Source organism: Microtus oregoni, unplaced genomic scaffold, assembly GCF_018167655.1.
Source record: "Microtus oregoni isolate MIOR12 unplaced genomic scaffold, Mior012 000087F_ref0000451, whole genome shotgun sequence".
NCBI lineage: Eukaryota > Metazoa > Chordata > Mammalia > Rodentia > Cricetidae > Microtus > Microtus oregoni.
Genome location: NW_024544554.1, coordinates 2,552,322 through 2,569,000, shown reverse-complemented (window position 1 = coordinate 2,569,000; position 16,679 = coordinate 2,552,322). Strand labels below are relative to the sequence as shown.

The 16,679-nt window shown below is 38.2% G+C and overlaps 1 protein-coding gene across 2 annotated transcripts in view; it reads right to left on the bottom strand.

Moving 5' to 3' along the window:
* Positions 1-16,679, bottom strand: part of LOC121442192 (glutaminase kidney isoform, mitochondrial-like) — a 64,042-nt gene that overhangs the window by 15,935 nt on the left and 31,428 nt on the right. The window contains exons 8-15 of one of the 2 annotated variants that reach the window (XM_041643649.1): positions 16,596-16,628; positions 16,452-16,510; positions 15,539-15,605; positions 14,973-15,023; positions 12,557-12,733; positions 10,571-10,702; positions 8,998-9,090; positions 5,490-7,878 (exon numbers count right to left, since the gene is read on the bottom strand). In XM_041643649.1, the coding sequence (XP_041499583.1) occupies positions 7,732-7,878; positions 8,998-9,090; positions 10,571-10,702; positions 12,557-12,733; positions 14,973-15,023; positions 15,539-15,605; positions 16,452-16,510; positions 16,596-16,628 (759 nt within the window). In that variant the 3' untranslated portion in view covers positions 5,490-7,731. Of the gene's footprint in view, positions 1-5,489; positions 7,879-8,997; positions 9,091-10,570; positions 10,703-12,556; positions 12,734-14,972; positions 15,024-15,538; positions 15,606-16,451; positions 16,511-16,595; positions 16,629-16,679 lie in introns of those variants that run through there. The other variant, XM_041643648.1, reaches the window with a different exon arrangement.

The following is a 16,679-nucleotide window of genomic DNA, read 5'->3' as shown; positions in this document are numbered from 1 at the left end:
ATTTTAAAAACTAAAACAATATGTTTGGAATGAAACAAGTTTTAGTGTTAACACTCTACAGGGGATGTAGTGAGCATTGCAGGCAACGGGAAACAAGCTCACCTACAGCCCAAAGGATGCTCTGAGCAGTCGACAGACTTTATCATTCACTTCGGACAGAAGCTTCAGCTCTGGGACAGACTCCTGACCACTCCAGGTCAGGGCTGATCGTGCCCACAACTTCCCAAAGCTTCCTGCCACGCTTAGGTAAAAGGATCTTGGGAGATTTTTTTTTTTCAGAGCACTGCTAACATGGCTTATAAGCAGTTCTTCCACGATTAAGTTGTAGCGAAATTAACGTACAGAAAACCATAAGGTTTCTTGAAATTCTTGGTCTACAAAGGCCTTCTCAGAGTGTCAGCCCTTTTATTTCCACGGACCATTCTCATTTTAATGGTGATTTATGAACCACACAAGGACAAAGCAAGAGTCGTTGTCAAGAATGAGCTGCTCCCTACACCCCTAGAGCTGTGTGAACTTAGGGAATTTAAGAGAACCTGTCCAGAACCTAGGGATGTACCTATCTCGGGGTCTCCACGAGGGGAAGCATAATTCTCGGAACATGCTATTCACTGGTGGGTAACCTCACGGTAAGCACAGTGTATGTCAGCTAGTACAGTGATCCTAGAAGCCAAATTATTCAAATGTTAACATTACGCAGCCTCTGCTAGTGTTTCACATGCTTTGATGCTGGAGCTGACTGCTAATTGTTGACATAAAAACAAAGGAACAATGACAGAAACCCTGATCATTAAGCTTAACAAGGTAGACACCTGAACAAACCTGGGCCACGTGTGTTCAGGCCCAAACCTTTGGAGGTCTGACCCCAGGAAAATTAGCTCTCGGCTGTACAGCTAAGGCTCATGGGTAAGGCATTTCTCCCCGTTTTAAGGTGTGTCACTTCTAGGGACATGTCATCCTTCCAAACTTGTGATCAGACTACACAGGCTGGCGTGAGCAGAGGTCAAGGGAACAGTGTGCAGCGTCCACATCAGAGGGTTTCAGAACCGCCTGTGGCTCCGGCTCCAGGAAACAGTGGCACCACCAGGCTCCCCCATTCATGTGTATATACGCCCGCCCCCAACATTACAAAAAACTTTAAAAAGGGTACAAATGAGAAATGAAAGAAATATGGTTATCTCTTCATGAAGTCAGCTTTACTCAGACTAGGGTAAGGAAACTTCAGTCACACAGAACTAAGAAACACTTGGTTCCAAAAATATTAAGATAGTGGTTGTGGAGCAGAACAAAATAAAGGGAGTTTTAGAGAAAACAAGACGCGCCTGTGGTGGACCATCCATGAAACCACAACCACCCAGCACCTGCAAGCACTCTGGAGAAGATCCAAATGCTTAGCCCACGTCTAACAGTGGGGCCTGACAAAACTTGGCAAAGCAACTGTTACAGAAAAAGGAAACAGCCCTCTCTCTACACAGGGCCCCTAAAGACAGGGTGACAGCATCCAGCGAACATTTACATCTCAGTTCTGAGAGCCATTTCAATAACAATTCATTTTTTATTTAAACTGTAAATTATGGGAGCAGACATGAACCCAAAACGCTTATACTGCGTATGTAAAGTAATGAAGACTAAACTATACTACGCTGAGTAAAAGAAGTTTGGGCTTTGTAGTTCATGTATGTTCTTAACATAAAAGGCTAAAAGGAAAAAGGAAATAACAAGCACCAATACTACTGAATTGAAGTGGAAAGAAAACATGACTTAACGATGAAAATTCCTTCAGGGGTAACCAGGATAAAATTCAAGAAATATCTAATATTCTGCCAGAAGCAAATTATGATATGGAAAGATTAAAAATAAACAGGAACACTTAAAGGTGATACATGTCGGACTCTCCAGTCAGGATTTTAAACTTGAGTGATGAGGAGAACAGCAGTCTAGGAACAGAATTCAATTAATTATGAATGGTTTTGCACATGATTAATTTCACTAACGGAAAGTTTAAGACTGAAATTATGTTGTCCCGTAGGGGACACTGCACAGTAATGATACAGGCACATGCGAAACACGGAAGACTTAGTTGTGAACTACAACGAAAGAGAGATTTAACAAGATTTGAGTTTTTAATTTCACAATAGAATAGTTCAATCATGACTGTTTATATAAGCACAGTGATGCCAATATTCTAGCTTCTTAATTTGGCATGTAGGCAAACAGGATTTAGGATACAGCTAGACTCTTAAGAGCCGAGATTAGTGTATCTATACATCTGTAGGGAAGAGGGAACCAGGCGGGTTTCAGCCGAGACGGAGAAACACAACCATGGTTTTTCCCCCTTCAAACTTCCTGGAGCTGGGACTGAACCCAGGGTGAGCACACACAACACTGGGCTATACGTCTACCAGAACAATACCTCTTGGATCGGAACTAAGTCTCACATTTTACAAGTCAATAAAATCTTAGAAAATGAATGCATTTCAGGTGCTCACTATGTTTAACATTTCTGCTCAAAATAAATAAATAAATAAATTTCCCAAACCACGAAGTGAAGAACCGTTTGTCAGATAATCTGCACTAGAGACAAACAAGTCAGGGATTTTGCTCCAGTCACCCACAGACACAGGTAATGAGCGGCCTCTTATTTTACATGTTCTGGGGAAAGCCCAAACCCAAAGACAACCAGCTGCTTCGGCCAACACGACTTTGAATTTCAACTACTTCATGCATTTTTTCAATCTTACTTATATTTAACTCGAAAGGAACTTATTTTTAAACCAGTGGTGCAGCATTTATTTTTGGAGTCCTGCTATGCTGACTTTTTCATAGGTTCCAGGGTAATAATTTTATTTTTAGAACTAGGGTGTAATTATGTAACATTCATTTCTAACCTGACTGGTTTTAATTAGCTGCACTATTACTTAACAAAGAACACAATTAAGCTGTTTTAATAAATGTTGATGGTACAATCAACCTGCCTGGTAACTTGCAGTCCTATCATTGCTAATTATGCCTCTCCTTAAAAAGTCTGTGCAAACGAGATCGCGCTATCCACTGGACGGCCACCACGAACAGCTCTGACAGGTACTCTGAGAGAACATTTAGCAGCTGGCTGGGAGCTTCTACCAGGGAGCCTTCGAGATCACATTTAATATCATTTAGTGATTCTCAGCAAATCCAGACGGCACACAAGAACAGAGTAAGTCATAGGATGTCCAAGACTGACAAAGACGCAACTGATTTTCTTTTTTTAACACAAGAGAACCCTTCAACTGTTTACAGAACACAAATGCAATTATTATGTAACTCAGAGTCTCAAGTACATTGGAGGACACAGAAGAATTTCACTATGGGAACAAAAAAAAATCATCAGATACGCGATATAAAAGCAAAGATGATTTCAGGTAAAAAGTTTTCCTTTCAAAAGTTAAGTCTTTCTAAATATGTGATTTTAATCGTTTACAGTATTAGAGTTGAAAGCATTTCAGCAACGTAAGGTCAATACTTAAAACGCAGCAACACAGCGACTTAGAATATTTACGATCAGCCATTTTTGTTTTAAAAGCGTTTTTCTATTAAGAAATGTAAGGAACATCCAATTTTGTCAGCTCTATATTAGATAGTAGATTTTGAAATTTCTTTAAGTGTGACATTTTACAGTATCCACATTAGCAAACTATTGAATCTAGAGGAAAAAACCTTCTAAATACATTTAAATTTCTTCCATTTCTAGGAAATATAAAATGTTTTTTGAAATTGTACTGCAATTTGAAATGAAGCATGAATATAGTTAAATGTATGTCCATACATAGGTGTCCTCATCAGAGAACGGACTGACTGAGTGAAGAACAGTCTGTTCTAAGTCAACCTGAACTAAACTAGACTTCATGGAGCGTGGTAATTAGCTTTTTACACCCCATCTTCAGGTGGCTCTGGCTTCATGACACAATGCATATGCAAGATCTAACAGAAGGTGGCAGAGAACTGAGAGAGGGGAAAACCACATGTAAGTAAACTAAATTGAACATTTAAGATTTCACCCTTCAACGTTAGTAGAGAAATCAAGACTCTTGAAAAATAAATAACAGGGGCTGGAAAGATGGCTCAGCGGTTAAGAGCACCGATTGCTTTTCCAAGGAACCTGAGTTCAGTTCCCAGCATCCACATGGCAGCTCACAACTGTCTGTAACTGCAGTATTCAACACCCCCACACAGACATACATGCAGGCAAAATGCCAATGCACACAAAATAAAAACAAAATATTAATGAAGAATAAAGAAAATTCTCATAACTAAATTTGCAGTGAACTGCAAATCAACCTATAAAGTGAAATGATAGTAGCATTAATTATTTTAAGTGAATAATCCTTGTTTATAATAAACGCTGGAAAGTGTGTAAGGTCACACAAACCTACAGGCAGGCATTCAGACATCCCTGCTTCCCCTGCCCTGGATTTTCCAGACACTGTTCCTTACTCTCCTGGCAGACAGCACCGGCAGCAAATAGGAACAGCAACAAGAAAAACCACAAGTCTTTAAAGTCAACACGAATAGATCTCGTTAAATTGAGACTGGCAAAAATTTTTAGTTCTTTATGGCAAACCCTGGAGTAAGAATACAGTGATTCAATAAATCATCACAAAGGACTACACGGGAAGAACATTTGTCATTTTCATAACCTGAGACGCACACACATACATGTGCACACACTCAATGTCAGCAGTTCTTTCGCAGGAACAGAACATAAAGTATTACACATACCACACTGAACACAATGAAAGCTGTCAACTAGAACCAAACGTTAATTTGAAATATCACATATTAATGCTAATTAATGCAAACAAGAGCACTTTCCTACTTTTAAAATATATTTAGGGAATCCCTCTAAAACAGAAAAATGCCCCAACAATGAATGCGTGCAGTGTGTGCTTTGGATGGTCTCGGAACCAACTGGAGAGAATAAACGAAAGCTCCTGAAGGTAGACGTCTGTATTACAGTCAGCCCACATCACATAAACTCTATTCTGCTGAGAACAATTTTATCCTAAGCAAAGACTAAAAAACACTTTATTGTTTTGGCAGTGGTTATCCCCTACTATTTGAACAACAAATAAAATTAGTTGCATTCTTCCTCAGAAGCAGAAACAGCCTGCAAATAGAATAAAAGTGTTTCTGGCTTTTACTTTTATGTGATTGTGTGTGTGGGGAGGGGGGAGGATGTCAGCCAAGTCTTTCTTTAAATAATTCAAGTACAACCAATGGGAAAATCCCCCCCCTACTATACATCATTAAAAATAAAATCTCAAATGACTTTCTGGTATTTTTAGTTTCCTTTCTAGGCAATCTTCAGAACAGTCAATATCTTCACAAAAGATAATTTTTTTCTAAATTAAAACCCCAAGTGTTTTTTTTGTTGTTGTTGTTGTTATCTTAAACATCACTGGTGTTTTTACAGATACATATATATTAAAAAAAAAACAATAAAATCAGCTTAAAATAAATTTATTGTACAATACAAAAAGTAGGCATACTGGAAAATAAAGATACATTATTAAATATACAAAGCAAATGAAAAAGCTCAACAACAGAAATGTTTTAATCCAAACACTAAGAAAAATGCACAACATTTATGCTAAAAAGAAAATATTTTAGGAAATATGCATTTCAAATGAAATGTTAATGATGGCCAAAACAAGAAAACGAAAAGAAAAATACGCTATCATGTAAATGCTTGAATATCAAGAATCAATAATGGCAGGAAAAATTAAACCCAACAATCCTGGGTACTTCTCAAAGCACTTTATTTGAGAACACTGAAGGGGCTGAACCACTTCACGAACTGGCAAGGCTTTCCTCTCCTTTGTCGTTGAAGTCTGCAGACACAATACCTTAGCCTCTTACTCTAGTGTCTTCCCTACACACTTCTGGACGCTTGTTCCTAACGGTGCTCCTCAAGCACAGCAGCTGACTTGATTCCCCCTCATGGTTGAGTGTTCATCCAAGCACTACCAGCATTATCTACAGGAAGTGCTACAAATTAACAAAGGAATTCTGAAATTTACAAATATGCACATGATATGAAAATTTTGTAAAGTAGAGCCAACTTCTGAATGAAACAGCAAATTCTGAGTACAGAGAATGTCCACATGAGGGGCAGAGGCAAGACTTAGGAGGCATCCAGTTAGGAAATGCATCTCAACACTGGAGCAACAGAGAAGTCTTTTCTAAAAGTCACCATGGAATTATTTAAATACAGAACTTAATACTTAAATTAGTCTGAGGTTTTTAGGTAGCACTTCTGGGGAGAAATTTCTTCTGTTAACACCACAGCTTCCAATCTCAAAACTGCTCACGAGGACTTTTCTACACCTTCCTATTTAGTATCTATGTCAATCGAGTATTTTTTCCTGCGCTGACCTACTGCACATAGGCCTAACTCTAAAAAGATGTAAGGCTTTTATTCTCAACCACTTGCCTAAAATTTACAAGTTTAAAAATGAATTTGAAAAAATAAATTTGAAATTGTGAGGAAAAACAAGATACATGGATGAAGGAAGAAATGCAAATAAATACTACAGAACTTTAGTATTTTTTGGCCAAGTTAAGATTTTAAAAATAATCCCTATAATTGTTCTCAATCGGATAAATGGAGCCCATAGTTCTCTTGAAAAGAAGTTTTGATTCTCAATATTGCATTTTTAAAACAAACAGAAGCATTCAGATTTAACAAATATTTTAGTTGCACATGTAATACCTTCAGACTAAATTAATTTCATAAGTATGCTAATAAAAAGTTCAAAAAGAACAAAATTTATGAGATGTAATAATTTATCACAAAAGAAATATTCATTAGCACTTATGAAACACAATAAAATTACTAAAAGCAAAAAAACCAAAATTTACCATTCATACTTAAATACAACAAAAAAATTACATGAATAATATGAAAATACAATCCATTTTGAAGATATTTACTGTCTTTTTCTGAGCAGCTAACCATTATAGCTTTTTAACAACAGCACACAGCGTTCTCACACACCTACGATTCTTTGGCTGAACTGTTTCAGTGAGCCGGAACCCCTAATACACGGGATTCTGACAGAACAGGAGGAGTGGCAAAACAAAACAAACACAAAAAAGCAAAACCAAAACAGGTATTTAAGATATTTGATAAATTTTAACTGCATTTTAAATATTTAGAGCCAATTTATCACTATAACTGACATATGGGTAAACCAAAGCTAATTTTATAATCTACTGCTCTTTTAAATAAAATAATTTGGATTACTTTGCCTGTTTAGTTTTGTATTTAGCATGGAAGTACTTCATTATTGTCACTACCAATATCCTATCGGGTATAGCATAGGATAAATAACTGGAAAAGAAAACAAATCCATTAATACTTTGACATGTAGGTTTTAAAACTCATAACAATGTGGTTATCTGACTATATAGTGAAAATTTTAATGTAATTAAAGAAATTGCATTTTTGTAGTTTTAAAAAATAAAGCAAAATTTGCTTTACTTGTAAATGCTCGTCTAAAAATTAACAAATCTTTTCATTTCTTTATACAAAGATTTCAAGCAAAAAAAATTTGCTTTAAAGTTTTACGGCTCCAGTACCCAAGGTTGATAACAATGAAAAACTCAAATAAATACTTAGTTTGGAGGGGGGAAAAGCCTAAAGTTGTTTCCCAGGTAAGAGCGGAACTCTTGCAGCTAGAGCCCACGTCTTTAGCGTCTCTCCCCCAGACTCTCCATTCTATACACTACAGTTGTAGAGGTGTCCTCACTCGACTCGGGTGACACTTTTTTCCACACTGTGTCTTTTAAAGCAAGTTCTTGCTGGAGACTCTCATAGTCCAATGGTCCAAAGGAATGCTAGTTGTTCAAGCAACATACACAATTTATTAGTGCACTCGAGTGACGAAAGGTCCATGCTACAAAACGGTATTTTTCAACGAAGGTTATTGAGATCCATCAATATGCTCACCCACCACCATCTGACATCGTTATGTGTGACTCATGCTGACCGGCAGGAAAGTTCCTGCACTGCCAGCTTTTCAAAGTTCCCAGACAAACTAACACACACATAAGCCAGCACTTACAAAATGTACTCAGCACACATTTAAATTACTACTTGTAAGTGCTTTTCTAATACACTTTCTATATACTAACATATTTCTTCATAGGAAACAAAGGAATGTTATTAAAATTCAACAGCAATTCCTTTGGTCCAATGAAAAAAAAATTAAGTCCTGATCTTTGGGGGAGGGGGTGGTTCGAGGCAGGGTTTCTCTCTGTAGCTTTGAAGTCTGTCCTAGAACTCTCTATAGACCAGGTTGGCCTCAAACTCACAGGCATCCGCCTGCCTCTGCTTCCCAAATTCTGGGATTAAAGGTGTGCGCCACCACCGCCCAACAAGTCCTGATCTTAATAATAGCTCTAAATCTGAAATGATTATGCATAATGAGGTCACAAACAGTGGTAATACGCAAGACCTTAGGGGTATTTAGCATGGAGTAGTAGAGCTTCCTTATTGCCTCTAATAAACATAGTATCATTAAACCTGTTCTGGAAAGTGTTTTATCTCCAGTGGCCTTTTTGTTCTGAAGTTTAATGTACCTTTCTATTTACATATCCATTCACACAGTAGACAATGAGCTAAACCTAACCCCAAACAGTAACTGACAAATATTAACAGTAAAAACAAGGCTTTAACAATTGGACTAATAATACATAAAATCTTCCAATATCTTTTTTTAATATAATCAATTATAAAACAATTACATAAAGCAGCAGAAACCAACACTGCTGCTAAGCTAACCATTTCTAGTTTAAATACCAAGAGATGATTTTAGTATCTATGTACTAGTGAAAATAAAAACGGGAACACCTTACTTATTACATGGAACTGTAAGACTGGGGTTGTCTGTGACAGCAGGCGAGGCTGCTCCCTGTCCCAGAGAGCAAAGGAGAAGGAAGAAAGGACAGGCTTACCCTCTGATCACCACCTTCCCTCCGAGGGTCGAGTTTCTTTGCAAAGTGTCTCAGATTATCATAGTTATGGAAGTTACACAGAGAAACAAGATCCTGTGAAGAGTTACACAGAATATGGTTAAGAAATCAGCTACCCCCTGGCTATGTGTATTCATAGTCCAGCAAATTATGCTTATGCTATGCAGCTTCACTACTGTCTCCTAGCAACCATGCTGCTGGCTAGTCAAACAGCCCTATGGTCAGGAAGAGGAACAACTCCTGGCTGACTCTTGAACATTAAGGCTTAGTCACTCAAAGGATTTTTAACAAGTCATATCAAGACAACTTGTGTAACCATGAAATTTTTTCTTTTAAAAATCACTTAACCAAAATACAATTACATTCTTTAGATTTGCAAAATATGTAAGCCTGAACTGTAATCAGAATTTCAATTGGGAAGCCCATAAGTATATAGCACTCAACAAGGGCTTTGGGAAGTAGTAAATGAAAATAAACACAAAAGCTGAAACATTAGCAAGAAGTAGTTGGTAACCACTAAACTAAAAAATAAAAGCATATAATTTTAAAACTTATTCATTTTTATTTGCAGTATAAGTTGCTTTAATAACTCAATTGTTAAAAGAGATTTTTAATTCTCTATTGCTGAGTTCCTAAAAATTGAAAATAAATTATAATCTGGGAAATTAAAACACTCAGTAAAGAGAAAACTCAGATTTGATCCCAGCACCCACATGGCAGCTCACAGCCATCTGCAACTCCAGCTCTGGGGATACAACACCTTCTAGCCTCCAGAGACACCAGCTACAGAACATATACACCCATACACATACAATGAAACTGTTTAAATAAACATAAAAAACAAAAATCTCTAAAAGAAAATTAAATGGGGCCAGGGTTAAAGGCCGTCTGCAGCCTCTCTACAACCACCCCCAACACAACCTAGTGAGCTAGTCCACATAACCTAGTGAGCTAGTCAACATAACCTAGTTAGCTAGTCCACACAACCTAGTGAGCTAGTCCACACAACCTAGTGAGCTAGTCCACACAACCTAGTGAGCTAGTCAACATAACCTAGTTAGCTAGTCCACACAACCTAGTGAGCTAGTCCACACAACCTAGTTAGCTAGTCAACATAACCTAGTGAGCTAGTGAGCTAGTCCACATAACCTAGTGAGCTAGTCCACACAACCTAGTTAGCTAGTCCACACAACCTAGTGAGCTAGTCCACACAACCTAGTGAGCTAGTCCACACAACCTAGTGAGCTAGTCCACACAACCTAGTGAGCTAGTCCACACAACCTAGTGAGCTAGTCCACACAACCTAGTGAGCTAGTCCACACAACCTAGTGAGCTAGTCCACACAACCTAGTGAGCTAGTCCACACAATCTAGTGAGCTAGTCCACACAACCTAGTGAGCTAGTCCACACAACCTAGTGAGCTAGTCCACATAACCTAGTGAGCTAGTCCACACAACCTAGTGAGCTGGTCCACAGACAGGAAATCCCCTGGACACTGGACAGCAGCTTGTATGCCCCCTCCCTTCCCTTCTGCGCACTAAGAAAATGTGCTTACATGACAGAAGTGAATTCCCTTAACACTGTTGCCCATCTTGTCCAGAGGCGGAGACCAGCACATCATGCCCATGACATTGGGGACAACTAACAGAATACCTCCAGCAACTCCAGATTTTGCAGGAAGACCAACCTGAAAATAATTTAAAAGGAGCATTCATATAAATATTTTGATAAACAAAAGTTACGTTTGAGAACTGTTTCACGATTAGGGCACATGTAAGATCAACCTTGAAACTCTGAGTTCAATCCCTGAGTCCTATGTGGAAGGGGAGGACTACTCCTCCAGGCTTTCCTCAGACCTCCACAGGGTGCAAGGACACCTCCAACCCTTCTCCTTCCCAATAAGTCAGTAATTCCCAACCCTTCACCTTCCACAAAAATAAATGCAAAAATATTTTAAGTAATAGTGTATGCCCAAATAAGATAACTTCTACATTAAAAGTACTGCATAGATATATTTATATACAGTAAATAAGGTTCATATAAGCTTGGAATATAGTGCAACACTGGAAAAAATTGAAAGACATTTTGTAAACTAAATGTAACTTAAAAGTGCTTGAATCTGAACTGTGGGGCTATGAATGTTGCTATTTCACAGAGCCCTAGTTTCTAATTATCCTAAAAAAGCATACTGATTCTAAAAATATTTCATAAATTAAAAAATAATGAGGAATTGCATCTTCATGAGATTTTCTATAGTATATTGTCAGAGAAATAGCCAAGGAATAGAGAAATGTTAATACAAATTAATCCTCTTCAAAAAACTTAAATTTATATTATGCAAGATGGAATCACTGCATAATGGTGGAACAATTAAGATAAAGTACAAATCAGCAGAGCCAGAGAAACATTTATTAGTGGACTACTGAGAGTCAGACGTCAAGTGCTTGACAGAACTGCACCACTGCAGCCACCACTGCAGCCACCACGTAAAAACTAATGAGACAAGCAAACCAAACAATCAGATCAGGTCTGCCAGCTTATAAGAAATACAAGGGAAAACAGAGCAGGTACAGAGGAAAATCTATTCTGAAAAAAATATACAGGAATAAATGACTCAATGTTTTCAGGTAAAAATAAGTTAAAAAGAGATCATAAAAAAAAAGTAATTATTTACTTTCCAAATCAAACAAAATGTAGAACTATATAAATCATAATTTATAGTACTTAAATTTAGTAGTATTGCTAAATGATAACATTAACTGTTTTCTATGCAACAGTGAAGTTTTATGGCACTATAATGCTGTGCTATGCATTTATAATTCCATACTAGAGTATAACAAGACTGAAAAGCAAGTCTGCACACAGATGAAACAAGGTTGGTCATGGACTGATAATGATCAAAGGTGAATGATGAATAACATGAGATGCATTTCTCTACTTTACTGCATTTGAAAACTGCAGGATCTGCAAAATGGCCCTGAGTGGTCAAGGAGCAAGGCGCTAAGTTCAGCAGCCTGAGTGCAGTCTTGGAACCAAGGCGTAGGCACTGGTGGACGCACCAACACACACAAGAATATGAAAAGACAAGTTTCTTAAAAAAAGAAGAAAGTTCCAAAAACTATATTTGGAAGGGCATTATGATGTAAGCTTGTGTTTTTACAGAGAAACACAAACACAGAGAAACCTGTCTCAGAAAAAGAAAACATTTCAAGGTTTACTTTTCACACTCTTAAGCAAGGACTCAGGCTTTGCATGTGCATTTTCTGAGTTTAGGACTTCTTGAGGTACAACCCACCCTAATGCCAAGCATCACCAAGAAGCCCAGAGCAAGTCTGGACTAACCTTGTATCGTGAGTGGATTCTTAAGGAAAGCTCGCACACTAGTTAACTCTACTTCTTACTCATGTGTAACCAATTAACCCTGGAAACAAGCCTCTCTCCAGAAGTAAAGCAGCTTTAGAAGCAAAGTTCAAACTGCATTTTTAAAAGCACCAGTCCAGACTAGTTCCTTGCAAGAGAAAACTAATCAGCAATTACTTACATGGAATGCAAACTGCCCTGAGAAATCATACATGCCGCAGGAATGCATCAGACTCAGTGTATTCCGAACGGCCTCAGGACTGAGGACTCTTTCGCCGGTAATCGGGCAGAACCCGCCGTTAGCCAGTGTTGCGGCCATCACACTGGCTGACTCACAGGTCACTTCAATGGAGCACAGCTAAAACAGAAAAAAACGAGTTATAAAAATTTAGTTCACAGTACTTTTATCTCACCTGCCTTCTATGACAAGCCATTTTATCTGATATCGCCTACAAATCTGAAATACGGCTTCAAAAGAGATGATTTTACTCTAACTTGAAGCCATTTCTAAGATTTCAACTGACCAAAGTTCTAGTCGTTTTAAGATTTATTCAGAGTTCTCCAAATTTATGATACTGTAAACGCCATCAAAATAACACATGAAAGCCAAGGGCGGACTCGGCAGCAGGACTCGCGCCTTCCATATTAACCACACCGAGTTTGATCCCAGCACTGAAGTATAACATCAAGAGCATTAACAATTTACCTCACAAACCCAAGTTTACCTCTAAACCTAAAATAATATTTCTCCAATTTTATTTTTAATTACCAGCAACCAAAACTGGATGGAAGCGGGGAAGGCTAATTTCCCTAACTACAGAATCAAGTTACAATGGCCCACTGAGCAAAGACTTAGTAGGAAAATGCTTTCTAAAAAGAATTCAGATTTAACCAGGTATGTTTGTACACACCTTTAATACCAGAACTGAGCAGATCTCTGTGAGCTGGAGGCCAGCCTGGTCTACACTGTGAGTTCCAGGCCAGCCAGACCCCATCTCAAAACAGAGAGGAAGTGGAATCCCAGTATTATTGCTTGAGTAGGGAAACACTTTCAAAAATAAAATTTAAACTCCCACGACCATTTCCTAGTTTATACTTAATATTAATCAGAATTTTGCTCACCGTGGAGGATTTAAATTCCCATTATCATTGCCTAGGTAGAGAAATGCTTACAAAAACAAAACGTAAATTCCCTTAATCATTTCCTAATTCATAATCAGTATTAACCAAATTCTGTTTATCATAAATAATAGTCTCCTAACTGGACAATGCCAAATTTAATAACAATTTCTTAATAGCTTGATGCTCACTTAGTAAAATTCAGTTCTCTATAGACAAGAGTACCTCTATGGTTATCTCTTAATTTCTTCCTGCACTAAAGAATCAAAATTTCACAATAGATTCTCAAACTGTAATAGACAAAATTAACTGTTGGAAGCAGTGAGACCCCAGATCCTGAATTTCTTGTAATCCCCTGATCTGAGTGCCTACAGCTGCTCTGAGCACGAGACCTTCAGGAGTTCCCGATGGCAGGAGAGTGGTTTCTGGTGGGTTTGGCTGGGGCGTGGCTATCTCTATATAATGTGCCCCTGAACACAATAAAGGGGGCATTCTTGGGGAATTCAAGGATGACCCGTGCCGCTGTCTCTCTGTGTGTGTCTGTGTATTTTAACCTCCAGCCCCCCTGCCCAAAGCTCGCGAACTGGGTAATAGCGCACCGAGCGTAGACACGGGGGCACGGTACACGACAACGTTTTATTGGCTAGAATAAAACTGACATGATTTTCAAATGATCGTTTCAAGGAGTCACACACATCTCATGCTATGTTCAATGCTGTACTTGCTGGTGGATGAAAGAGGGCTCAGAACCCAAATAGGTCATTATTGAATTAAATTTTACATGGAAAGATCGGATTCCCAATACAGCTTTCACACTGAGTAAACAGATATCTAGGACCTGTACTTCCATCAAACTTCATTACCAACCTCCCGTAAACATCTTATAAGGATACCAGAAGGTTAGAATTCAAAGTGTCTTCGTAAGTCAAATACAAAGTAAATAGAAATTTACAAAACCTAGTCTATGCATACTCCCATTACAACTTTACTATGTAGAAATACACGGGGAGGGAGGGATTTCAAAGAAGGCTCTACTAAACTGTTATCTGTACCACAGAAATGATGTGCGCGGGGCGCTGAAGGCGTGTGCTCAGCAATCCTCAGCTCCAATATTAAATCAGGATCAAAAGACACAGTGAGAACAGAAAGTAAGACAGCACAGAAGAGTGACATTTTAAAATACTGACAGAAGCCCGCTGAAAACCAAATAGGTTTGCGTATGCAAAATAAACACTAGGAGAGCAGAGCAGGGAACGAGTTTCTGGATCTGCCCCCTCCCCCCCCCATGCCTTGATCTGCATGTGTGTCTACACTGTCCTTGCTCCATTCCCATGTGTGGGTCTTTAGCACACGACATTAAACAGCCTTTCATGACATGAAATTTATTTTCTCATGGCCTAGAGTCAGTGTTTCTAAGACATCACATTTTGTAAAACGTGATACATCTATTTACAAAGATAAATTATACAATCAATTACCTGGAAATAAAAATCTAGTATCCCAACCATGTCTGTGCCTTCCGGAAAACACTAAAAAAAGCAAATTCAAATACAGAAAAGCAATGAAAACTCAGGCAAACAAAAAAATACATCAGTGTTAAGTTTAAGATATATAAAATATTTCAGTTTGCATAAAAGTATAGTCTATAGAATATATATAAAGAAGTTATACCATGTTATATAAATTCCTAAATTCTATTTTAAGAGACAAAGATTAAGTAATTGTAATTTATCATCACACTGAATCAGTCTCTTAAAGTTCTTTAAAAAACAAGGTTTATCAGCACTAGTTAGACACTGCACTTCAGAAATAAAATGCAGCAAACTTGGATGAGCATTCACACTAACACTGTCAATCAAGTACTTGAATACTACCAGACACATAAAATCAATTTAATAGTAGCATGAGTAATCCGCTATCAACTGAGAATTCAAAAGGGCTTTGTCAAAACTTTTCACTTTAAACCATTAAAGGCTACTGCTAAGTTCTTAGATGTCATTTTATTACACAAAATATCCTTGAATAGAAATAAAAATTTAAAAACCTTCTTTTCTTTTAAGTAATATCCAATTGCAAAATTTCGGTCTCCACTTTCTCGTTCAGACTGAAACCTAAAAGAAAAAGGTTTACTTAACTTTTTGATTTCTTCTCTGAGATCAAGAGCAGCCTGGAGTTCCAGGACCGCCAGAGAAACTCTACTTCCAATCTCCCTCCCGCCACCTCCAAATTGTCCTGGGTCCTGGTAGTTGGATGGTCGGTTCCCCTCCCTCATCTCCTTCCAGTCCCTCCCCCAACACCTCCCAACCCAATTGTTCCTCCTTTCTCTTCAGAGAAGGGAAGACACCCCATGTATATCAGCCAGCCAGGGCATAGCAAGCTGTAGTAAAACTAGGCACTTCCTCTCCTATTGAGTTTAGTTGAGGCAACCCAGAAGGAAGTAACAGAGAGCCAAGAGACTGTCCCTGCTCCTACTGTTAGGGAAGCCCCAAAAGAAGACACAGCCACACAACTCTATCCTATGTGCAGAAGACACAGGTCAGTCCCATGCAAGCTCTCTGTGAGCCCCTAGGAGCCCAGGTTAGTTGATTCTATGGTTTTCTTATGGGACCCCTCTGCACCTATAATCCTTCCTCCCCCTCTTCTACAGGATTCTGAGAACCGCCTAAGGTTTGGCTGTGGCTTCTAAGCCTTTTAAATGTTTCTTTCAGGTAATTTAGACCTGACTAACTACCTCTAATGACCAAATTCTAAGTAATTAACTATTGGTTGAAATAAGTTCTAGAGCCACAAGGAGACCATGTGCATGGACCTACATATATGTATATGTATGCTTGAATATGTGTATATATAAAAAGTAAAACAGTACTGAAAATAAAATTCTATAGTCTAATTATCAGGTGAATTTAAAGAAGTCTGTCTGACCAACTGTAAAAGCCCAAGTAACAAATTAGACTCACGTTGCATTACTGAATCCAACATATTCATTACCAGCCATCTTATTCAAAAACTGCATCACCTATAAACCAAATTAGGAGTATTAGTAACCAGAATTAAATACTTGAGGGATGTAATGCAAAAGCATTATTCTGTGTTGTACTTACATAGTCAAACTTCTCAGCATTATTTACTCCTTGCTGCAAGGAAACAAAGGCAAACACGTTACCATGACACTTGCGGAGCTGAGC